General features: G+C 55.8%; 1 protein-coding gene across 1 annotated transcript; it reads left to right on the forward strand.

The window, feature by feature from the left end:
- The first annotated feature begins 9,886 nt into the window (after positions 1 to 9,886).
- KLHDC7A (kelch domain containing 7A) lies at positions 9,887 to 13,000 on the forward strand. The gene has a single exon (XM_075551248.1). It carries the CDS (start codon positions 10,206 to 10,208, stop codon positions 12,486 to 12,488), a length of 2,283 nt encoding a protein of 760 aa, XP_075407363.1. The 5' UTR covers positions 9,887 to 10,205; the 3' UTR covers positions 12,489 to 13,000.
- Positions 13,001 to 24,485: the final 11,485 nt, after the last annotated feature.

Below are 24,485 nucleotides of genomic sequence, written 5' to 3' on the forward strand. Positions count from 1 at the left end.
TGGCAAGTCAAAAATCCATAAATCATTAGGCAGGCTGGAGACTCTGCAGTCTTGTATCCCAAGATCCACTGGTCAGGTAATGGGAAGAAGGCAGAGGAGAGAGCGAGAGCAAATTCTGCCAACAAGCATCTATTCATGGTCCGGTCCCCTTCAAGGGACAGATTGATGGCATCACCTGGGATTGTATTATGGGAGGTGATTCTACAATAGAACAGCAGCTAGTCTGGTGTTTGGCCAAACTACCGAAAGCGCCTGGTCTTTGTAGGGTATATAATCTTCAAATTATTTAACTTGGAAAATTGGAACTCAGAACTGGTGCTCTTTCCTGCCTCAATGTTGAAGTCACTGGGGCCACTGCGGTGACCTTCTGAGGCCAGCCTCCACCAAATGCCTGCCACGCCCCTAGCCGCACAGATACCTGGGAAATAGAACTGAGCTTTGGTGCAGATATAGCCTTATGTCTGCCGCACGGTGGTCTCGAGGATGAAGAAGTGGCGTCTTGAGTCCAGTGGCTGGGCACATAAGACCTCAGCTGCCCCAGGAAACTGCCAATTCTCCGTCTGCTGCCCCTAGCCCGGTCCCAGACAGAAGCCAGGGTGAAGCTCAGCCCCTTCCCACCTCTCCTGCTCTGCCCTCAACTCCCCGGCCCTGCTGGCAGCTCCCCCTGCAGTCTCTGGGCTGGGCTGGCGCTGCCCACACCCTGCACTTGGGTGGCAGTCTTTCTTCAGAGCATGGGTTTGCCATCGTCCAGAGTGGCTCTAATGGGCCGGCAAGGCCCCGGCTGCACTGAGTTAGCTCTGTTTCACGGCTCACCTGTGGAACACAAACCTGCCGGCCTCTCTGGGCCCACGATCCTCCCTCTGGTTTCTGAAAAGACACCTTGGACCAGACTCTGGGCTATGGCAGCTGCTCCTCATCCGCCAAGGTCCACCATCCGGCTCTCCCACCCTCCTTCCCCGCTGCCTTCAGGGGAGGCACCGAGGCCACCCCAAGCCCAGCCAGGCACCCAGACCACTCCGGGCTCCCCCTCACCAGTGGGGGCGGGCAGGAGGGGCTCTTCTGCAGCTCTCCTTCCTCGGGGTCTCATAAACGGAGCACAGGATGCAGAGGCCTGAAGGGCTGCGCTTTGGCTCCTCTATCATCCCAACAGCTTACAGAGAAGCAGGTTTCATTGGTCCCATTTCTCGGATGGAGAAACTAAGTCTCAGTGATCACAAAGCAATGCTTCCTAAACTTACTTGGCCCCAAAACGTCTTTACACAGAGTAAATCCAAGGCCTAAGCAAATAAATTAAATGCGTCAAAAGCACTGCCATCGCATGAATTCCGACTCATAGGGACCCTCTCTGGGGTTTGTGAGACTATAGCTCTTTGTGGATGCGGGGGGCCTAGCATGTCTCCAAAGGAACGGCTGGAGGGTTTGAACCACTGACTCTAGAGTTAGCTATCCAAAGTTGAGTCCCCAGGGCCACCCACTTCCAAACACGCCACCTTCAGGGGGCCTGTTTCTTACTACAGAAGCAGCCCAGACACCTCCTTCCACAAAGCTCAGCCCAGGCCTTCTCCAAGTCTAGGGGTTCTTGACCAGGGCTGCGGGCACCTGCGGCTTCCATGCGAAATAGCAAGTGCATTTTTCTAACAAGGGTCTCTAGCTTCCCTAGACCCCAAGAGGGATCGGGAGGAGGAAGGAACGGCCCTAAATGAGGTTTTTGCGAAAGGAAACCGGATGGCAGAGCTGCGGGGAGGAGAGTCGGGAGCGGGAGAAATGGCCCGTGCGGCAGCAGGGACAAGGGGACAGTAAACGGATGAGCTTGGCTGGAGCAGAACGAGTGTTTGGGAACAGTGACAGATGAGGCTGGGGGTTGAGGGGACCTTGGAGAACTGGCTAAGACATCGATATTTGATAAGAGGGGCCATGGGGAGGCCCCTGATGTCCTGGAGCACAGGAGTGGCAGGACAGGAAAGGGTTTGCAGACAAGTGAGCCGAGAGACAGGCCACTGTGGACACGCCCCGGAGCCAGGCAGGGTCCAGTTAGCCAGCCCCCTGCCACACATGTAGGCACATGTAAGAACACTGTGTGAGTAGGAGAGAGTAAGGTCCCAAGGGAGACAGCCTGGTGGGGAGCAAGGCCTTTCCATTTGAAAGCACCAGGAGTTTGAATTTCAGGTCTGCCACCTTCCAGCTGGACGGCCTTGGCCTTAACCCTTCTGCACCCGAGTCTGTTCCTCTTAACGACCCCACGAGCCAAAGCATCCAGAGCCTTTAGCCCTATGGAAGGCTAAAGGGGATGGTGAACTCTATTATGATCCATCAGTTCTCTCTGGGAGCATTCAGCAAAGCCCTGCACCATCCTAGGCAGGAGGCATCCTGGGCACCGGGTCCTACGTCGTCTCCTGTTTTCTGACTATTACCCTGTGAGGTAGATGCATCATGGCTCTTTGAGAGAGAAGGAAAATGGAGGCATGAGAAGGTGTGCAGATTCTGATTCCACTAAGGTGGATGCGAGAGATCGGCTGACCAGCATCCGTAGCAAAGGTAACCTCCTCTGGCCCAGGTGGGGAGAAAGCAGGTGCTCTTGAAAGTGTCCTCCACGTGATCTTAGCCACAGGGCCACTTCCACCCTGCCCTCTAGTGTCACTCTGAGTCAGGATCGACTTGATGACAGTTGAGTTTTCTGGATACTGTTCAAGGTCTTGCCCTTGGTCACTTCCAGGGGGTGCAAGCGGGTGGGATACTAATCCAGGTGTGGTTGAGACAACTTATTTATAACCCTTTCCAAACTTTACCATGCACAAGGGTCCCCTGGGGATCTTATTCACTGGCAGGCTCGGAATTTTTGAGATCGAGAAGGGATCAACATCTTGCATGTGTACATCCTTGGTGGTGGATTGGGCACGCAAACCCACCAGCCTCTCTGTAGGAGAAAGACATGGCTCTCTGCCCCCGTAACTCTGACCGTATCAGAAATCTATGCAGGGTTAAGGTGAAACGGTGGGTTGGCTTTGCATTTTGTAACAAGCTCCTGGGTGGTGCAATGGTTCCTGGGACACCGGCAAGGTTGGAGGGGCAGGTCCACCCAAAGGTGACTTGGAAGAAAGGCCTGGCCCTCTATGTCTGAAAGAAGTTAGCCAATGCCAACCTTGCTGGGCACAGTTCAACTCTGACACATGCAGGGTCACCTGAGTCAGATCCAGGGCTTGAAATTTATTCACTCCAGCTTGACCCACCCCGCCCCCCTCAACTAAGGATCTGCATCTCCGCCCTAGACACACTGAATCAGAATCCTACATTTCGACCAGCAGTGTGTATTATTGTATACCCACAGAAGAATCACCAGGGGAGCTTGTTAAAATGTCGGTACTGGCTCCGTGTATCTGGGGTGGAAATTCAAGTGATCAGCTGGGGCTCAGAGGCCTGGTCGGTCAATTCAACAGTAATTGTTGGTTAACCAACTCCTAGGTGATCCATCCTTGAGCAGCCAGGGTTTCTTGACAATGACTTTGGGGAAAAACTGACTTGACCTTGGACAAGTCACTTAACCTCTCTGAACCTCAGTTTCCCCCCCCTGGGTGAAAAGAGTCGTGGCATGTGCCGCCTTGGCGGAGCTGGGAGTGGGCATCCAGCAGGCTCTGGCTGTGATGAGGATTGTTATTGCTAATGGCTGTGAGCCCCCTGTGAATTCTCCAAGGTACTGTACCCAGGCCGGGGACGGCTGTCACAGACTCAAGCCTCAGGATGTTTCCTTTGCTTCAACTCCTTCCACCCCAGGGAGGGGGGGGGAGGGGGGTGCGGGAATGAGGATGCGCTCCGCCATCTCAAACGGCACCCACGAATCGTTTCACATTCAATTTCCCCATCAAATTCACAGCCACGTATCACATGCTGTTATTCCATTTCCTAATGGTCTGTGCGGCGGAAATTCTAAGTAGGACATTTCTTCATGCCCTTGGCATTCCCAACTCTTTGAAACTCCCTTCCCAACCAGAGCCCCTTTCTGGCAGCTGCCGCACACTCTCTCCAAAGTCCCGCCATCACCCTGGGGCCTCTGATCACCCCAGCGCTAAAAAGGACCAGAAGCACAGGCCTTGCTGGGGCAGAGAGGGGGCTCCATGGGCTTTCTGGGCAGGTGACCCTCAGGATGGGTGTAAGGTCCAAGGTCTGTTTCCAGCCCTGACCTTGGGCAAGGTCACCTCACCTCCTGGGAGGCTCAGCATCGTCATCTCTGAAATGGGGTGAGTCAGCCAACCACACAGGTGGTGGGATAAGAAGCGCCTGGTCCCGGCCGGTGCCCATAATGACTCCGGCAATGATGGGTGGAGGCTGTGTGACTGGACAGCTGTATGGAAGGGGTGAGCTGGCATGGAGGCTGCAGCAGATGGCACTCACCGTGGAGGATCCGCCACAGTCTGAGCTGGCCCACACCCTTGTAGGCTGGGACCTTGAGTGAGAGGCAGCCTCAGGCCGGCTGTCCGTGAGCAGCCTCACTGCAGATGGAGTAGAGTCCAGGGTTGGAGGAGACTGGATCAATGTGGTCCCCAGGAAGGTGAGGGCATTGGCCTGTGTGGATGCCAGGGGCAATCGAGTGTCCCAAGGTCTAAAAGTCTTTGGTGATGCCAGGCCTCAGTTCAAGGACTGATGGGGAGGAGTTCCTGAGGAGGGGGAGGCGCAGTGGGGTTGGAACAGCAGCTAAGCACCAGCAGAATAGAGACATCCCATAATTTTAGTGAGCAGTGTGGACGTGGTTGTACCCACCTGCTGGGTACTCCAGCTTGGGTGTGCTTATCTCTATTAATCAGCTCGTGTCACTGAGAGGTCATCTGAGAAAGAGACCCCTCCCCACCCCCTAAGTGTAAAGAGCCACTGCCACCACCCACAGTACCAACTGAGCACCTTCTAGATGAGCCAGGTCCAGCCACCATGCTTGACTCTCTCTCCTGATCGGTCTCCATCCACCCATCAGTCAAAATGGGTGCACGTGCCATTGACCCTCCTGGATTCAAAAGGCTCACACCCGTGTGAGTGTGTGTGTGCAGGTTCAAAGCCACCTGTGTTGTGTGCGCCTCTAGGTGCACGTGTGCGTGCACGGGTGGTTGGGTGTCTAAAAAGCCAAGCACTCCCCTGTCTCTTTCTCCAACATCTCTGCAGCCTCTCTGAACACACGCCTCTCTTCCTGAGGGGCCCAAGCCCATCTCCTCCAGGGCTCTCTGCTCAGGGCCTCACCTGCCCTGACCCACCTGGAGTCCGCTCCCACCTTGGAAAGCCCGGTTGAGCGACTCTGGACGAGGTCTTGGTGCACAGAATGCAAAGCTCATCCCAGGAAGATGTGCTTGTTTATTTGCATGGCACGCATTCGTCTCTGACTGCTTTATCCACCCCCCTGAGCCAACTGAAGAGTTCTCAATTTACCCAGATTGGCGGCTCGCGCGCACAGCCACGGAAGCCCAATATAGACTTCCAATTATCTTTTAATTTCGCTCCTGTCTTCATTTGTTCAGCTCACTTTTTTTTCCAAACAGGGACCACGGAAGAAAAAAAAAGGCTGTAATTTATGGAGTTTGAAGTCAGCGGGCGGGAGTGGGGTTCACCTGTCGGATGGAATGAGACTACAGGGGAGGGCTGAAAGCTGCCTTCCCACCACCTCAGGGTCTTCAGGGCCCCGCCTCTGCTGTCTTCTGTCCTTCCTTGAGCTGTTGGGGTGGCAGGAAAGCCCATTTCATCTGCTGTGTCATGTCACACCTGTGAGCAAGGGGGGTTCACTGGAAGTGCTTGGCCATGATTCACATCTGTGCCCTCTATCCCCCAGCACTCGCCTGGACCCAGCTCCCAGGGCCAGTGTGGAATACTCCATGGCTGTCCAGCTCTTTAACAGATGGACACTGTCTCCAGCACACTGTTCCTCACACCTCCCTGCTCCCCCGCCGCCTGCCTGCTCCTCAAATGTCCTGTCCACTCCCTGGTCCTTGCCCAGTGCTGTCCCTTCGCTCTCCTTCCTACCTGGCAGCTCAGCCCCTCACTAGGCTGCAGTCCCCATGAGGCGGGAGCCACATGGATCTCCTTCACTTCCTGAGCCAAGGCCTGGGGCTCAGAAACCACTCAGTGAAGCTCTGCTAAACTAATTCATCCATCCATCCCCCTATGGCCTCCTCCTTCCTTATCAATAAGAGTAATAATACAAGCAGCTACCCGCCAGTCAACAGGACGCAGAGATCCAAGCAAAGCTGCTCTCTCAAGTTTTCCAGGGCTGAATTTTCAGAAAGGAAATTGCCAAGACTTTCTTCTGAGGCACCTCTTAGACTCGAACCGCCAACCTTCCAGTCAATAGTCAAGAGCGTCAGTCATTTGCACCACCGGGGCCATCACCACAGAATTGGAACCGCCTCTGTCTGCAAGGCCTTCCCGACCCCTGTTCTGATGCCCCTCGCCCAGGCTCCCTGGCCACCGTGGCTCAGAGGCATTGATATTGCTGCTTCCCTTGTGTTACACTGCCTCGATTCCATCTCAGGTCTCTGCCTATCTTCCCGGTGGGAGCATAAGCTCCCCAAGGCTGGGACTGTGTATGCCCCTTCTCCCATCCTCCTGGACTTGGGGCCCATGTGCCCAGCACCCTAGAGAATTCTTCCAAGGGACAGACTGTTGTGGTACTTGATGAGTTTCAGAAGGAGCCCCTGGGCGAGTGTGCTGGGCCCATTAGAGCCCGGATGGGGCATGACGCATCACACAGACGGGACTGAGACTCTGCTTTCGGGGCATCGTCTGAGAGTGCAACGTCAGGTCACAGGGCATGCCACATGGCCACCCCCCTATCACTGCAAGGATACAGGAACGCCAACATTGTCTATCTCACTGGAATGGAAGCCTGCTCACCGGGGGAGGAAGGGTGCATCAGCCCTGACCACCCTCGGTTCCCCCCATGGACAAAGCCTGAGTGTCACCTCTGTTCCTTCCTGGAGGAGAACCGATGGGAAGGGGGTCCCGACGCGCATGGCACTGGGTGAGTGCTCTTCTCGCCTGGAAAATGCGGGCGGTGATAACGCCCGTCTCTCCAGCCAGAAACGCTGTGCTTATGCAAAGTTCCTGGACTCCAGTCTCCACTCACTCTGATGATGGAGGGAGCCTCCGCTCAGCACGCCCTACACCCCTCCCCCCCGCCCCGCCCCGCAAGGAGGAAGAGCCGCTTTCAGCAGACAAGTAGAAGAGCCTCGACTGCACTTCTGCTGTGCACTCTCAAACCCGCTCCGACTCTCGGCGACCCTACAGCACAGAGAACGGTCTCTCAGGCGTGCCTCGGCTGTCGGTCTCAGAAGGAGCAGATGACCCCCCATCTCTTCCCCTACAGAGTGGCTGGTGGGACCAAAGCCCCACCTCAGGGTGACCAGCCAAGCACTGAACTACTGCTCCTCCTAAATGCACTCAAGTCTCCTGATGTTACCGAACAATACACCTTCCTGTCATGCTCTCAAGTCTCCTGAATCAGTGAGTGGGGTTAGAGATTTGCCTTCCTCACAAGCAACCCCCATGCGTCCGTTTGTCCTCTGGGGGCACTGGACACTACTCCACAGGTATTTCAAACACCAGCAGAGTCTAAAAAGACCAGGAATAAAGGCCTGGCGATCTCATTCTGAAAATCAGTCCGTGAACACCCTACGAATCACCACAGCATGCCTGCTTCCCGTGCTAGATGAGCCCCCTGGTGGGAAGTGTACAAAGTACACAGAGGCGGACACAGTGGATCCAGGATGCCAGTGATGGTGAGGGGGCACAGGATGGGGACCTTTCCTGCAAGGACAGCGCAGGAGCCACCACACCCTGAGCGGGACCTGGAGCACAGCAGCAAGCACCCTGGGACAGTGCTCCGGTGCCTGTTGGACTGAGGATCGCTCATGGCAGGACAGAAAGCAAGGGGACCAGCGGAGCCCTTCTTCCACCTGGGTGCCCCGGCAGGCTGTGCAGGTCCCCTGACAGGTAGCCCACACAGGATAAAGGCAAGCTTGTACAACTTCAGAGGCTAGAGGCCAGGGGCTGAAGCCCCCTTTACAAGACCGCCAAGGTCACTTCAGCACCGCTCTCTCCAAGGCAATGACAAGGGTGGGTGTCCAGCGAGATGCAGCCAGGGCCCAACGGAAGGATCCCGGGTTATTGTCCCAATTGTGCAGGTCCACAGCAGTGAAGGGACATGCTCTCTGCCCCCCAAGGGTCTAGTCTCCATAAGAAGAGATACCGTACACAAGAGACATCCCGCTGTGGCCCAGGGGAGGGAGGCTAACAGAGAGCATAGATCAGAGACCCAGACAAGAAAGATAGCTCCCGGTCAGAGGGGGCCGCTGGGAAGGCTTCCTGGAAGACACAGCCTCGGGCCCAACACTGACACCAGCTGGGCAAGACGAGGGCAGCCAAGACAGGTGAGATGGGCAACAGTCAGATGGGTTCAGGAGGGTAAATTGAGTCTAACCCTTCAGGGGCTATAAGCAGCAGCGGTTCTCTCGCTGAGTCCAAGTTCGGCAAGCTGCTCTCTCCCTGTGGAGGTGTTACATTTGGCCCGCCAAGTGGCTTTTCCTTTTACGCTTCCACTAGACTCCAACCTTCTGAAAGGGCGCATGACCCCACCACTCCCTGGCATCTAAGTTGCTCTGGAGCAATGGGCTGGGCCGGGCCAGGTCTTGTCAGCACCGCCTGCCTAAGCCTGACCAGCAGTATGCATTTGAGCGACCTGCCCTGACCTTTGGGGACCCTTAGAGGTCGCTATGGGTCAGAGCCAACCCGATGGCACCTAAGGACAACAGCAACAAGAGAGGGCTTTCGGGACTGACCGTTCACCAGCTGGTCCTGTGTGCTAACTCTCAAGTTGGTAAGAGGCTGGAATGAGCCTCCAGCATAGTCACTCATGATGGACCAGCATCAGCAGCACCTCCTGGGTGAGAGACTAGGAAGAAAGGCCTGGCAACTGGCAATCTGCTTCTGCAAATCATCCCAGGAAGATCCCAGGGATTACCGCAGATCACAGTCTGGTACAGTGCTGGTATAGGAACCCCTGGGTGGGAAGGCACTCAGTGGCCACACCAGTAGACTGAAGCCTGCTAAGGATCGTGAGGCTGGCAGAGACCCCAGTGATGCTGCCTTCTGTGGTACAGGGTGGTGGCGTTGTTGGAGTCGACTCTATGGCAATGACCCACACCAGAGGACTTGATTCAGGAGACAGGCAGAACCAGGCCAGTGCTTCACAAGGTCTTGCTGCTGATGACAAGAAAGGAGGAAAGAGCCACCAATATTTACTCTGCTTTTATGGCCCAGAGGTTCTGTCCTAAGTGCCTTAGTGAACCCATTCGGGTCCCACCATGACCTCATGAGACAGGTTTGCCCTCATCCCCATGGGCAGATGGTGTCATCCAGGCACCGAGAGGGGAAGTCCTTTGTCTGGGGTCACATGATTGGCAGGTGACAGAGCCAGGTCATTTGGCTCCAGGATTCCCAACAGTTGTCACAGGAAGTTGTCTGATTTTGAGGGCGAGGAGAAGCCCTATCTGGGGCGCAATGTGCTCTCCCAAATTCCTTCGCAGGAAGTCCAGTTCCTCTTAGGAAACGGGCCACCAGGGAGGAGGGCAGAGGCATTCAAGAACTTAGTCAGGTGGTTTGGCTCCAGTCCCTGCTCAAGCCTCCCCTGCTGCGTGCCTGGCCTGGCCAGCCAAACACTGACCTCACCCTGGGGCCATAGATCCCAGCAAGAAAGAAGCCTGCAGGGATGACCCAAGCCACTCCCACTGTGGCCTCACCTACCCCGTGATCAGTGGCCAGCCACACCCAATCCTTCCTAGTCCAGTGAATTTGCAAACTAGAGAGAGAGAGAAACCAACCCCTCCTTCCCTGGCATCCGGTGACTGTTTGCTGATGAGCTTCCTCCTTCTTCGTCTGCACACTGGATGCTCCTCCCAGTCCCAGCTGCTCGTGTCCAGGGAGTGCTGAAGGCTGATCACAAGCTCGACCCTTGGGCAGAAGCCCCTGCCTCCCAGACGAAGCACTGAAGCATTCAGGAGAAGCCAATCCACTGCAGGCCACCAGCCCTGGCCCCCTGCTGCCCCTGGCAGCTCAAAGTCACCTTTGCTCCAGCCCAGAAACCTCTCCCTGCCCACTTGGGCAGGAACCAAGAATCAAGACTGGGCAATCATTAATTGGATTCTTTACATTCCAGGGCCCCAGGTGGCCTGAGAAGCATGCTCCCCGGAGCTGGGACCCCAGACTGGGGCTTGGACATGCAGCTGACAGGCCGGGTGGTGTTGTCTGCCGCCGCTCTGCTCCTGGTGACCGCTGCTTACCGACTGCTCAGGTCCAGGCCTGCCCAGGCCCCTCCCCAGGGTGGACACACCAACGCCGACCGCAGAGACGAAGCAGAGGGTTTCTGGCCACCTGCTGCTCAGGGAACTTCTCCTGGGGCCCTGCACAGGGGGCCTCGCCGTCGGAGGACCAGCAAGGGGGCTGATGGGACTCTGGGCTCCAGCAGGGAGACTTCAGGGGGTTCCTGTGCCCTGTCAACAGTATCCAGAGACGGGGAGCCCAACAGGAGAACCACCAGTGAGGAGGGAACCACGCAGGGCCTGGACTCTGTGCAGGTGCCCCCTCCCTGCAAGGAAGCTGGAGAAGCTCTTGGTGGTAAGCCAGACCCCTGTCATGCATCCCACTTGGGATGTGACCCCCAAATCTCCCCAAGCGAACCCCCTGGGGCCAACGGCAGCCTGGCAGGCAGTGAACCTACCCCATGGAGGGACTTCGGACCCCCAGAGCCATCTGCAGCGTGGGAGCTGGGGTCCCCACATCAACACTGGTTGACGCACAGGGAAGGCGGCAGGAACATGAGCAAGAGTTGGGTCTTGACCCGCGTGTCAGCGGTCCACAGGGAAGAGGCAGGAGTCCTCCAGGCCACCTCAGACCTGGGCCTAGCCCTGAAGCAGCAGGAAGGGACCCACGATGCCTGCTACAGCTTCTCGTCTATGGCCCAGGTCCGAGTGGAGGAGAACTTCATCCCGAAGAAGGTCACCGAGAGCCGGCCCCAGCTGAGGGGCAAGGTGTATGAGTACTATGTTGAGTCTACCTCTCAGGCCAGGCTGGTGCCCGGGGCGGTGGTCCTGGCTGGGGCTCCACCCGCTGTGCCAGGGCCCCTGCTGACCAGCCTGGTAGCCAGGGGCCATGGTGGGACCACAGGAAGTGGAGCTGAAACAGCCCCCGGCTCACCACCCACACATGGTTTTAGCAGGAAGGCAAGCCTCGTCCAGATAGTGGAGAACCCGCAGCTGCAGCTGCAGCTCTGTGGCTTTGGGGCCCCCACGCCCGCCGGCGCCCTGTCCCCGGATTCCACCTCAGACAGCAGCGGCCGGGAACCCCGTGTGCAGCTCATCGCGGGGACCAATTTCTTCCACCTTCCTCTCAGCCCCAACTCCGCCCCGGATGTCCACCTGGACCTGGGCAATTGCTACGAGGTGCTGACCTTGGCCAAGCGACAGCACCTGGGGGCCCTGAAGGAGGCGGCCTACAAGGTGATGAGCGACAACTACCTGCAGGTCCTGCGCAGCCCCGACATCTACGACCGCCTGACCGGTGCGGAGCGCGAGCTGATCCTCCGCCGGCGGCTGCGCGGTCGCCAGTGTCTGGTGGTGGCAGACGTTTGCCCGCAGAAGAAGTCCGGCCACCTCTGTTGCTATGACGACGAACAGGACACCTGGCACCCCTTGGCCGGCCTGCCCCCAGAGGCTGTGTCCGCGGGATGTGCCATCTGCAGTCTCTTCAATTACCTCTTCGTGGTGTCCGGCTGCCAGGGGCGCGGGCACCAGCCCTCCACCCGCGTCTTCTGCTACAACCCGCTGACGGGCATCTGGAGCGAGGTCAGCCCGCTGCGTCAGGCCCGGCCGCACTGTCGGTTGGTGGCGCTGGATGGGCACTTGTACGCCATCGGGGGCGAGTGTCTGCACACGGTGGAGCGCTACGACCCCCGCCTGGACCGCTGGGACTTTGCCCCGCCGCTCCCCAACGACACCTTTGCCCTGGCGCACACCGCCACGGCCTGCGCGGGGGAGATCTTCGTCACCGGTGGCACGCTGCGCTACCTGCTGCTGCGCTTCTCCGCCCAGGAGCAGCGCTGGTGGGCCGGCCCCACGGGCGGGGGCAGGGACCGCACCGTGGAGATGGTGGCGGTCAGTGGCTTCCTCTACCGCTTCGACCTCAACCGCAGCCTGGGCATCGGCGTGTACCGCTGCAGCGCCAGCACGCGGCTCTGGTATGAGTGTGCCACCCGCCGGACGCCGTACCCGGACGCCTTCCAGTGCGCCGTGGTGGACAACCGCATCTACTGCGTGGGGCGCCGGCGCACGCTCGGCTTCCTGGCAGACCACGTCTCACCCAGGTTTGTGCCCGAAGAGCTGCAGAGTTTCCCTTCCCCGCAGGGCACCCTCCTGCCCACTGTGCTGACCCTGGCCACCCCCGGAGTGCCCCAGACCAGGGTCTAGTGGCTCTTGGAGCTGCTCACCTGGCAAAAAAACTGGGAGACCATGGGTACCATCCTGCCCATCCTTCCATGGCCATGTCTGGGAGTGGGATCAGCCCAGGAATGGGTCAGCAAGATGCGTGTTCTAGACCTACCTCCTGGGGAGCTCTGAGGTCTTCCCCTTAGCAGGGGAAGGGGCCCCAGAGAAGAGATAGTTGGTGTCTGTCCTTGCCCCAGGCCTGCAGGCCGAGCCCCGCCTGGCTTCTGCCCTCATGAATGTTCTCTCCAACCTAGATGGGCACAGCCTGCTCTTCCAGGCATGGCAGGCCCCAGTGACCTTCATGCTGAGCCAGCTCGCTCTCAACCACAAGGACCCCTTCTCAATCATTGCCCACTGGGCCCTACCTCCACATTCCCAGGAGCACGGGGGCCACAGGTGGGCCACAGGGAGAGGAGTGCTTCTGGCAGGACCAGGCAGGAGCTCAGGGGAGTCGAGGGGGCTCAGGGGGCAACCAGAGCGGGGTGGTTTATGAAGCAGAGCAGTTCCTGCTGGAGTTGCTCATGGGCCCCTCTGACTTTCGCCTGCAGAGTAAAGGTAACCAAGCCCACTATCTTTTTTTCTCCTGTCCTGGAACTTTAGTGGTGAAACGGGGAGAATGTGTGTTTTTAGCAACCATTTGAAACGGGACATCTCATACTGGTCTACTATGCATACAGTTGATTCTCAGCATAGATGAGGTCTTGGGACACGGGGTCTCAGGATAGATGGGGGTCTCAGGACAGGAAGGACAAATACTGTATCCAAGGGCCACTCTCCTTGTTGGCATCAAGTTCTGACTGATCACTGTACTCCCTGCCCTGGCCCTTCGGATGGTTCTCAACCCTGCCACCCACTCCTGGGCACTGGAGGCTGCCCAATCAGTCCTCTACGGCCAGTGTAAAGGTGGTGCCATAGTTGTCCCTCTCTGGCCACGCAGTCACCAGGGAGGGGTTGGCCCATGATGCAGCTAAGGCGCTAGCAGATTCGAGTGGAGCATCCAGACGCCAGGGCCTCATTTTGCCACCAGGTTCGGTAAATTCTGAAACACAGGAGACCCTCCAGCTTCAAGAAGAGCCGTTGTCCCTGGAGGAAGGAAGCAGGACTGGCCCAGCCTGTTGCCATGGCCCCGCTTCCACCTCTGAGGTGAAGGCGGAGGATGCTCCGGAAGCCAGGGGAGCTGGGATGGCTTCTAAAGGCATGAGAGCATAGAGTGGAGACATGGAGACAGAGTCATCGGGGCAGGGTCTGACAAGTGACAAAGGGAGGACACTGGGTTTCATCGTCTCTATCTTGGAAACAGGGAGAGTGACTGGTGCCCTTCCCTGCCTCTCGGGCAAAAGAGAGCCTATGGGCACCATTCTTCCCAAGTCCCAGGGTGGCCTTGACAGGAGCCAAGCACCTGGGCCTGCATCTAGGGATCTTTTTGGAAGATGCAGGATTGAAACCAAGAATGAGTGGGAGGGTCGTATGACGATGGTGAGGACCTTTATGACCACACACGGCCACCCTCTCTGGCCTAGAGCCTGGAACGATGAGGCTGCCGAGTGTACTCTTCCACTGCAGCCTGGAAGGGGTAGGTCACTTGGTCCCAGCCCAGGCCACGCTCAAGCTCAATGGCAGGCAGGGGCCAGGTGCTTCCAGTGACACAATTTGGTGGGGGGAGGGAGGGATCTCTGTGCAGAAAGAGATGGGAGATCTCTTCCTGCTCATGCCACCTGAAGTATGTGGGTCTCCATGTTGATGGGGGTGAGGGGGCACACATGAAGGCCCCCTGCAGCCCTTCCCCTGCTGGAAAGCAAGTCCACACTAGGTGGATGGCCTGGCCTCGGGATCCCCTGGGGCCTCCAGAGGAGATGACGCAGCACTAGGCTGTGGGCACCGGGTCCGAGGGCTGGAGAAGACTCAGGCACCAGCCTCCAAAGAGCCCATGGGATGGGGTGTGGCCTTGGGCAGCCACTGGCATTGTGATACATGAGAGGACAACAGAGCTGCAAACAGGGGGAGGGGGTATGCAGCCCAAAGATGGGTCTGTGGTGAGAAGTCAGCCTAGGACAAGAGTGGGCTCCAGGCCCAGGGGACAGGGATCACAGAAGCCAGAGGCACCCATAGAGGGAGGTGGTGAATGTCATCCTTAGGTGTCACTGAAATGGTTCCAATGCCTAGCACCCCGAGCTCAACAGAATGAAACGCTGCCCAGGCCTCTGTGCCATCCTCCCCGCATTAGGTTTGGTCCCACTGTCCAACCACCTGTCAGCCCACCCCCTCGAGGGCCTTCCTCTTTGTCCATGGAATAGGGACAGGGGTGATTCCAGGGAGCCGCCTGCTAAGTTTGTTCCACTCCAGTTTCAGGTGGGGGTGGTCTTCCTAATGAAAGGGGCAGCTGAGCTCTGAGAGGAAGTACACCCTTGTGTTTCCATGCACACATCACCAGTGGATCACCAGTCTCTGGTGGCCCCTCATGGTGGCCCCAGGCAGACGTTCTTAACAGAGTGTTCCTCATCTCTGACCCTGGTCTTATGGAGCCCCGAGGGCATGCTCCGTGGGAGAGAGAGAAGGCTTTCTGCATCCCATGAAGATGTGCAGCCCCATGAACCTACGGGGGCCAGTCTCCTCTGTCCTATAGGGTCACGATGAGTCGGAGCCGACTCTGAGTTGGGTTTCAGATCACAGTGATCAGAGTACAGAGGTGGCTCAGGGGTCTACAAAGATTACCCCCCACCCCACCCCCAGGCCAGGATGCTTACGGTCACTCCACTGCCAGGACTCCCCGTGGGCCAAGCACTACACCCACACATGGGTAAATGGAATGCCCGTGGCATGAGTGCAGGGAGGTAGGACAGGAACGGGCAGGCAGGAGGAGGATTGCTCTCTGTAGCAATCTCTAGGCCTCCCTCAGAAGGTGACATCCAAGCAGAAGCCTACATGGATTGCTGGGAGAGGCACAGAGCAGAGTTGACTCAGGGCAGGAAGGCTGGTCCTGCCTCCAGGACTGTGTCACCCTAGCCTGGGAAGGGAGAGTGGCCTCCAAGCAGCTCCACATCGCTGCTCCTAGGGAGAAGGAGAGGCTCCTAGACCTGGATAAGCCCCACTTCCGACAGGAGCTGCAGGGTGGAGAGCGAAAGCGATCACCAATCCACGGCCAGTTGCAGGTGCCACACGTGCGTGGGTCCCTTCATGGGGTCGGTGTCTGGGGTCTGCTTGCTCTGGTCTAAGAGCTCCAGCCCTTAGCCTCCAGCAGCCTCTGCCCTGTTTTCCCACTAAGAAGGCTTTCTTCCGGAGCAGAAAACAACAGTAATCATTTGGGTTGCTTTCTGCTTTAAGCCAGCCATGCCATTAGAGAAAAGAATTGGAAAATAGAGAAAAGTATAACAAATCGTCCCAATTTTGCCACCCAAAGGCCACCCCTGCTGCGGTGCACATCCTTCCGGTCTTTTTCTTCTAGGCATAGGTTTTGTTTGGCAGGATTTTTGCCTAGGTGTGATTATGCTGAATATACAATTCAGCGCTTCCTTTCTCACTTAGCATTTTAGAATAAGCATTTTCCCTTGTTATTACAAACTCTGGGTAAACATCATTTCAACACTAGCACAATATTCCAGCGAGTGGATGTACCATAGTTTATTTAAACATGCCCCCCTCCTGTTGGTCTATAGATTCCCCCTCCTCCCCCGCCTTACCCCCGTCTCTCCCTTTCCCCTCTTTCCTGTTGGTTTCTTTTTCTGTCACAAATAAAATGCCCTGTGTTTTCTCATTCCTCTCTGTCTGGGGCCTCCATCAATATTTAACAAGTGAAGCTCTGTGGAATCCTGTCTGGAGTAGCAGGCTTGTGGAAACAACCATAGAAGCCACGGTGCTTGCTTTGGGCTGGGGGCTGGGTCCCTCCCTGGCTGAAGGACACAGGCTAATCTTGGAGACATGCAGGGGTAAGAGTGGGGGCAGAGCAGCTAGGGAAGAGCAGCCAGGTCCCCCTCCCTGTGACTCCTGGTGCCGGGGAGCCAGGTTTTCTGGGGATTTACCCTGCACACCCCAGGCACAGAACTGACTGACCCTCTCCTTGGTCCTCACAACCACCCCTGGACCTTTGTTTGACAGGCAAGAAGACTGAGGTTGAGTGTGTCCAAAGTCCAAGGAACCTCAGTTTCCTCAAAAGTGTCCTTGAACTCAGTCCCTTTCCCCCAGTCTGGTCCACTTAGCTAAGTACTGGGCTGCTAACAGCAAGGTCAGTGGTGGTTCAAACCCACCAGTCACTCCCCTGGAGCAGGAGGAGGCTGCCTGCTCCCATAAAGACATACAGTCTCAGACATGGATGGAACCCGTCTCGCTCCTCACATGGGGTCTCATCCATCTTAAGGACCAACCTCTGCCCTTTCCTCCTAAGAAATAACTGACCTGCTGAGCCGACTGGCAGCAGTTCGTGTGGCTTGGCTTTCACCAGCCTGGTTGGGGTCCGTCGTGAGTCAGAACTGACTCGAGGGCAACCAGTTTGACCTGGTTTGGGTTGTGATGAGGGACTGGTAATGATGATAGCATCGTTCTCCCACGCTGCCTCTAGCGGCATCTCCCCGCACCTGATCGGGGATGCTCCCCTCGTGAACTTTGTGCCAGGCACATGTTCTTCACCTCTCCAACCCTCAATATCCCCATCTGGAAAATGGGCCCATCACTACCGGCCCGTGGGGACATTGTGAAGGAGGACGAAGAGGAGAACCGTGTCACACCCCCGGCCCAGGGACTGGTCCAAAGAGGGTCTCAGAAAACCATTGTTTTCTGCAAGGCCTGCCCAACACTGGCACAGAGGAGGAAGGCGGACTGTCATCCAAGCGGTGGCAGCGCCATCTTGCCTGACTGCATCTGGGTTAAAAATAGCCACAGATCTTCAGGTCTTCTGGGATGCTGCCGGTTAGACTCGGTCTTTCATTCAGCAGCTAAGGGCCGGACAGGGGATTCTGCTCAAGACAAACCCGCTGCCACCGAGGCCATGTCGACTCCCAGCGACCCTGTAGGGCAGGGGAGTGCTGCCCCTGTGGGCTTCCAGCACCGACTGTTGATGGGAGCAGAGAGGACAAGAGAGGCGACATCAGTACCTGGCACCAGCCTCTGCTCTTCCCTGCCGGGTGGTAGTTGGGCATGAACTGACACGCCGTTCTGAGCGACTTTCCATTTCCTCGGGCTCAGACCAGTACCCATTTCCCCAGTGTGTCAGAGGGTCAGCGTCAGCAGCTGTGCAGTCTCCTAGCATCCGTGAGAAGCTTCGAGAAAAAGAGGAGCAACTTCCCTTTATAGGTTAGAAGGAGCGCCCCTCAGAGGGCCTGGGCTTCTGAACATATCGGGCTGTGTCCTTCAGACGACAGACACTCAGAGTCACAGACAGAGACTCCTGGCACCTCCCGCCTTTGCATTCCTCCCCTGGGAAGGCCTTGTGTTCCCTGAGGCCCCTCAGAGGCCCCTGAAGCAGTGGATCCAGCCGGGAGCAGCCCCCAGGCAGGTGGAGGGCTGCTGAGGGGACCTGAACGGGGAAGAGGTTCGTCTGGGGGCGCAGATTATCAGAGACTGCAGAGTGGGCTAAGAAAGCGCAGCCTGAGGAGAGTCTCCGTGAAGGGCTCTGAGCCCTCGGGGTATTTGGAAAGTGGGGTGGGGCTCAAAGGGAAATGAAAAAATGATTTAGTCTGGGTTGCCTTCTCTGTGTGTAAGAGACAGAGGCTTTAAGCCAGCAATAATCCGTTCCCCTGAACCAGGCTCTGGGCACATCCTTTCCCATGCTGCCCTCGTGCATCCTGTGACAACGCTGTCTGACAAAATGCTGGTCCCTCCCCAGGACACGGATGAGAAAACGGAGACCCTTTGTAATGATGGCAAATGACTGGCTACTATTTATTTGTTAAATGATCATGGTTAATCCTGACACGTGTCTTCGTATTATTTAAAAACTGGAAGCGAGAGGCTGAAAGGCGAATAAATGTCAGAAGCACTCACAATGCGTCTGGTCTTGTAACTGGCCCTGTGCTCGCGCTAGATCATGCCATCCTCCCAACAGCAGAGAGAGAGATAGCAAAGGTCGCCGCATCCCCCACTCCCCGCTCACCCCTGCCCACCCCTTCAACCTGGTCGTGTGAGGCTTGTTTGGGGTCCCTCAATCATAGGGGAGCTTGACATAAGCAGAGGCTTGAGAAGTCTTGGGCTTTGAGTTCGGCTCTCATTGTTTCTGGCAACCTTGCCACCAACCTGTGAGAGGACGGACACTGTCCAGCAATCGCAGATGCCTGAGGGACCCCAACGAACCCTCGTGGAAGAGCTCAGCCCCAGATTGCCAGCTCCCAGACACACGAGCTAAATGCATGGTGGGGGTTTGAAGCCACTAACTTGTGGGATCTTTGTAACTAGCAGTAGATAAGCAATACAATGATCCTGAGAGATGCATATTATTCTCACCATTTCATTACTGAGGAAATGGGTCAAGAAAGTTAGAGCACTTTCCAAAGACGCAGCAACAAGGGGAGGAAGTTGGGGTGCTACCCAGTGTGGGAAACTGACAGACGTCATTCCACAGATTCTGCCCTAGCAGCGAGGCTGCCTGAAAGTGAACACGTGGTTCATTCTGCCTCCCTATAGAAGCAGACATTTCTACTTGCTCTGTCTCTCCCCGCCATGGCATCCAGCCCCTCTCATACTTCCTCCCAATAGCAGATGAGCATAGGGGGCTTTATCCCCCGCGCCTGGCGTCACAATGTTTGCCATAAGCCTGAATTTTTGGCTTGGCTACATTAATTCTGTCATTAAGTTTGCCTTGACAGCTTTCAATGTATAGAAAATAACCGCGTTGCCCCTCTAGCTCCTTGGAATTTAATACATAAAACAAAATGGGGAAATGTGGGAAACTAATAAATGCCATCCCTGCAGATTCTCCCCTAACAGCTATGCGGCCTTAAAGTGAGCACCTGGTTGATTCTGTCTCCCTGTGGAACTCTTCCCGCCGAGGCACCCAGGCCCCTTCATGCCTTCCCCCAATGCAGGTATTAGGTTTCCTGACCCGTGAGCTTAGGGACTTTACTGTGATTACTACCCATCTTGTCACATATGTATCCCTAATCCCTCCCCTTCCTACAGCACATAAACCCCTAGATCATCCCCTTCTGTTGCTTGTATGGCCTACAGTACAGCCCTTTCCTGTGATGTATGTCGTTACCTGTAATGAGAGGGCGTGCACACCCCAAGTATATATAAACTTTGGTTACAAATAAAGCTCTCTCTCCTCCGGTCCCTGGTCCCCTCTCCTCCGGTCTTTCTGCCCCACTCCCTCTCCCTCTCTCTCCTGTCCTCTTCACCTCCCATCTCCCCATATGGACCACCAAGAAGGGCTGAGGTGAGCATGCTACCAATGAAATGCGTCTGACTCTTATTCCACTCTCTCTTCTATCTATCTTATTCTCTATGACTTTATGATCATCTTTATACATTATAGCTACAATTGCGCTTACTGGACCAGTGATAATGTGAGGGACTGGTTTCCCCCACACACAGCCCAGGTCTGCCTGGCTCTCAGTTCCACCTGTGCCATCATTCAGCCACACAGCTCCAGGCTCTGTTCTGGCCAGAACCAGGACACTGGAGTCCCATCTAGGCTCCTGGCTGTGCCAGGCAGTGGTTGGTGGGTTCAGGACTCAGCCCTCTGCCATTCCCAGAAGAGCTAGTCTGTCCCAGATCCGGGAGCATTGTCTGCAGGGGACTATTCTGAGCAGCTCAGAAAAATCAAGAGTTCAGCTGTCTGGAAAATCACTGACACCTCTTAAGCGCCAGACTTGGCTACAAGCACTTTATTTGCATTCATTTGTTTAGTTCTTAAGATAATCCTGTGTGTTAGGGTCTTTATTCTGCTTCACACATAAGAAACTGCAGCACAGAGAGCTTAAGTAACTAGTCCAAGAATGCATAGCCAATAAATGAAAGAACCCATTAGGCCCCTGGGCTGCTCAGTACTGTCACCTAATCAGCTGGCTTCCTGCCCTCTCGCCCCCTGGGACTTCAGGGTCCTCCGATGTCCACGCGGAATGTGAGCCCCCACAAGCAGAAACCATCACGTCTGTGTGGTCCCTGTGTCCATCTGGGTTCATCTTGGTCTCTCCAGTGTCTGGCCCAGACTTGGCTAAAGGCAGGGAGCTTGGTGACATTTCACTGAACGAAGGAAGAGTAAGGTGACAAGTGCTGATCCTTGAGTTGCTTGGCTGGCTCCAGGGATGCTTGGACCCACCCTTCAGAGGCCTGCCCTCCTGCAGAGGCTTTATGAGCACCTGAAACCACCCTGGGATGGCTTTGGTCCCTAGGCAGAGGGCTGGAGACACCAAAGCCTGAGGCTGCTAGCCACACCTTCGTGATTACACTTAGAAATTCACATTTCACAGAGAGACTATGGAGGCCCTGCCAGGTCAGGCAGCTGTGCTGGGAGAATACTCCTCCTGCAGGCTTTGAAAGAGTGGCCTCGCTCAGCTTCCCTCTGACACGCCCTGGCAGGAGGCCCTGGCATGGGCTCCACGGGCTCCGCCTGCAGGTCTCTGGTCCCAGGGGGTTCCCTGCAGGGAGTAGAGATGCCCGGTCTTCCTCAGTGCTCGGCTTGGCTCCCAGCCCACCGCCCTGCTCCCAGGAAGCTGCAGCAGAGCATATCCTTGTTGGGAACGCAAGCTCACGCACTGCCATGGAAAGACCATGCCCGGTGGTGCCAACAGGTAGGTTGGTGTTCAGGTGTAAACCCAAAGGTTGGTGGTTCAAACCCACCCAGCTGCTCTGGCAATTCCCTTCCACCATGACTGCAGCCAAGAAGGGCACTTCTCTCTCACACGAGGTTGCTAGCAGTCAACTTACTCAACAGCCAGGACAAAATATTTCAGTTGTGTGTACAACACCACCCAGGGTCCCCTCACTGCCCAGCTGGCCTGCCCCTCCCACCCCACACCCCAAGAGGACCATCTCATGCTTTCTTCCCAATCCTCAAACACCCTCTGTCGCAAGCCAAATAGGATCCACCCCAGATTCCCGCGGCCCTATGTGGAAGCAGAGCAGAGGTGCAGCCGAACCTCTGAGAAGTCGCAGGTTCCCTTCCAGACCCAGTAATGAAGCGAATCTGGTGAAAAAGCAAGACCCTTGAGCACTGCCGGTTTCCCAGGGGATCTAAAAGTGATGCTGACGCTAAACTCCCGTCTGGGATGCCGCAGCCAACAGCCTTCTGGGAAAGCGTGCACTGTTCTGAAAATTACCCACCCGCGACACAGAGACAGGACGTGAGCGCATGCTGTTGGAACAATGGTGCCCAAAGACTGGCTCAACGCAGGACTCCCACAAACCTTGTTTAAAATGCAGCGGCCACACAGCACGATGGGAGGAGGTACATCTGGGATTCGGTAAGGAAGGGCCATCAGCGTAAAGACTGATAGGTCATGTAACATGCACAGAAAAGGAAAGTCAGGAGGAAGGCAGAGATAGGAGTGGTGCTGCCACAAGCCAAGGGAAGCCAGAGACTGCCGACCCCAGCCAGAACCAACAAGAGGCCAGGAAGGCTTCACCCCTAGAACCGTCCAAAAGACTGGCTCGGCGAACACCTTCCTTTCACACTTACAGCCTGTAGAATGGTGAGGAATGAATTCTTGGTTTTTTATTATTCCTGCTTAGTTGGTGGTAGGTGATTGTCCAGGCTTAGGGAACTAACACTCCGTGGGTGGGGGTGAGCCCCCTGGTTCTCTCATGTTACTGAGCACAATTGCTGGCCTCCAGCTATCAGTACCTGCACTAAGACTGAAGACACCACTGGCCGCTGGAAGGTCTCTGTTTATGCAAGGGCCGGGCTGGAACTTCTGAGGATTGAGAATCTCCTGGCAGTTCAAACCCACAGCAAAGAGGAGGCTGTGTGCCCCATCTACACTCTCATAAAGATCTACAACCTCAGAAGCTCTCTGAAGGCGTTCTAATCTGTCCTATGGGGTTGCTCTATGGGGGTTGCTCTATGGGGTTGTCCTGGGGGTGAGGTGACAGAGTCCCCCATCACTGATGGACAGCAGTTGGTGTGCAGGCCCGGGCTCCCTCTCCCCGAGGGCTGGGTAACAACTGAGGCCTTGTTGCACATGTCTCTCAGGTTTCTTGGAAGAAGTGAGCTACAGTTGCCCTTAGTGGTCACTGGTGTGATGGCTGGGTTTTAGGAGGTAGCTCTCCAGGCCTTTCTTCGGAGGCACCTCTGAGTGAATTTTAACCTCCACCCTTTCAGTCTGCAGCTGAGCACATGAACTAGGCCCTTCAATCCTCTCTGCAGGTGCTCCCACCTGCTCCTCCTATATGCCCAAACCCAGGGATAAGACAGACCCTCCTTTCCCCTAGGACCCAATCCCTCCTGCTTGCCTTAGGATTTCACACAATTAACCAGCCTTCTCTGACACCCAAACCAGAAACAAATCCACTGCCATCACATCGATTCTGACTCATGGCGACCCTATAGGGCAGGGTAGATCTGCCTCGGTGGGTTTCCAAGACTGTAAAACTCTTTACAGGAGTCGAAAGCCTCAATTGTCTCCTGCAGACCAGCTGGTGGTTTTGAACTGCTGACCTCACAGTTAGTCGCCCAGGAAGTAGCCCCTAATTCCTGGACGGTACTAGAATTTTCTATCGCAAAAGAAAAGTCACTTTTTCGCAGCTCTGCCTAGTAAAGCAATAAGACAACCAAAATGTCAACATACTTGGAGGGTTAAAAACACTACCAAGATCCCTGTGAGATCTTATCTGGAATGCGGTCAAAGGGACAAGGGCTCTTTTTGTTCCTAAAAAAAGAGAAAGTCTATCATCGCAAGATGTTTGCTTAGTTTGCCTTCAATCACATCTCACCATCTTTACTTAGTCCACAACATGAGGGTCAGCTCTTACCTGACCCTCATTTGAATGATATTAAACTCTGAGCAGATTCTTTAAAAAACAAAAAGCAAACTTGTTCCTGCTACAGAAAGCTTCTGGCCTGTTCTGTTGTGCTTCTTAGTTACCTTGCAGTCCGTCCCACCTCCTGGCCACCCCACCTGTGCGGAGCAGAACTGGTTTTACAGGCTTTCAGGACTGTGACCTTCCGAAGCCAATCTCCAGGCTTCTGGGGTGCCTCTGGGCGTGTTAGCAGTTGAGGGCTTACTTGTCTCTACCAACCAGCGTCCACTAGTGTGGAAGGAACCTGAGCCACGCACCAACTGAAAAATACTTCTGCCCATATCTGGTGGCTTGCAGTCACTTCACCTGCCAGTGCCCAGCTCGCTCCCTGGGGCTCGGCATCTGGGTGGGCAGTGGTGGAGAATGACATGAGGGCACCACCAACCTCAAGTAACGCTCAAGCGGGTAACGTGTTCTGGGAACATTGCCTTTGATGTTGGCAATGTCCCTCACGAGGATACGGAAGTTCTCTGCTCCACCAACACAAGTAATTGGAAATGTGCCTGCAGCACAAACACACACCGGTTTTCATTTGTTCTGGAAAGTTCCACACAGCACCCATCTCGGTGGGACGCTCTGGGGCAAGAGAATCGGTGCTCTCTCCTGAGAATCTGATGAAGAGCTTCTTTCTCGGAGATAAGAACGCTCCCTCATCACCGCCGGGAAAGACAAAGAGGGGCGCAATCTCTCCATTCTCCCGTACTTCCTCCGCGCTCACGCTAAATTAATTACTTTTGGTGCTTTGACAAGAATATGGTTTGGAAGCGGCCGAGGTATAAAACATGTTAATGATTGTGTAGCGTTGTGGGTCCTAATTATGCAATTATGAGCACTTACAGTAATGTGGAGCCGAGGAACCGTAATTACATAGTAATAGTCTCTGCCACGTTGCACGACGCCCAGGACTGAGACTGTATTTGAGGAGCACCAAGTTGAAGTCCAGGAGCCCTGGTGGCATTAACAGGTAAGGAGTGGCTGCTATGCAGAAGGTGGGTGGTCCGGGCCCACCCAGCAGCTCCCTGAGGGAAAGACCAG

The sequence above is a fragment of the Tenrec ecaudatus genome, chromosome 1, assembly GCF_050624435.1.
Source record: "Tenrec ecaudatus isolate mTenEca1 chromosome 1, mTenEca1.hap1, whole genome shotgun sequence".
NCBI classification, from domain to species: Eukaryota; Metazoa; Chordata; class Mammalia; order Afrosoricida; family Tenrecidae; genus Tenrec; species Tenrec ecaudatus.

Coding starts and splice junctions, on each gene's coding strand:
- KLHDC7A (XM_075551248.1), top strand. CDS start 10,206: ATGCTCCCCGGAGCTGGGACCCCAGACTGGGGCTTGGACATGCAGCTG.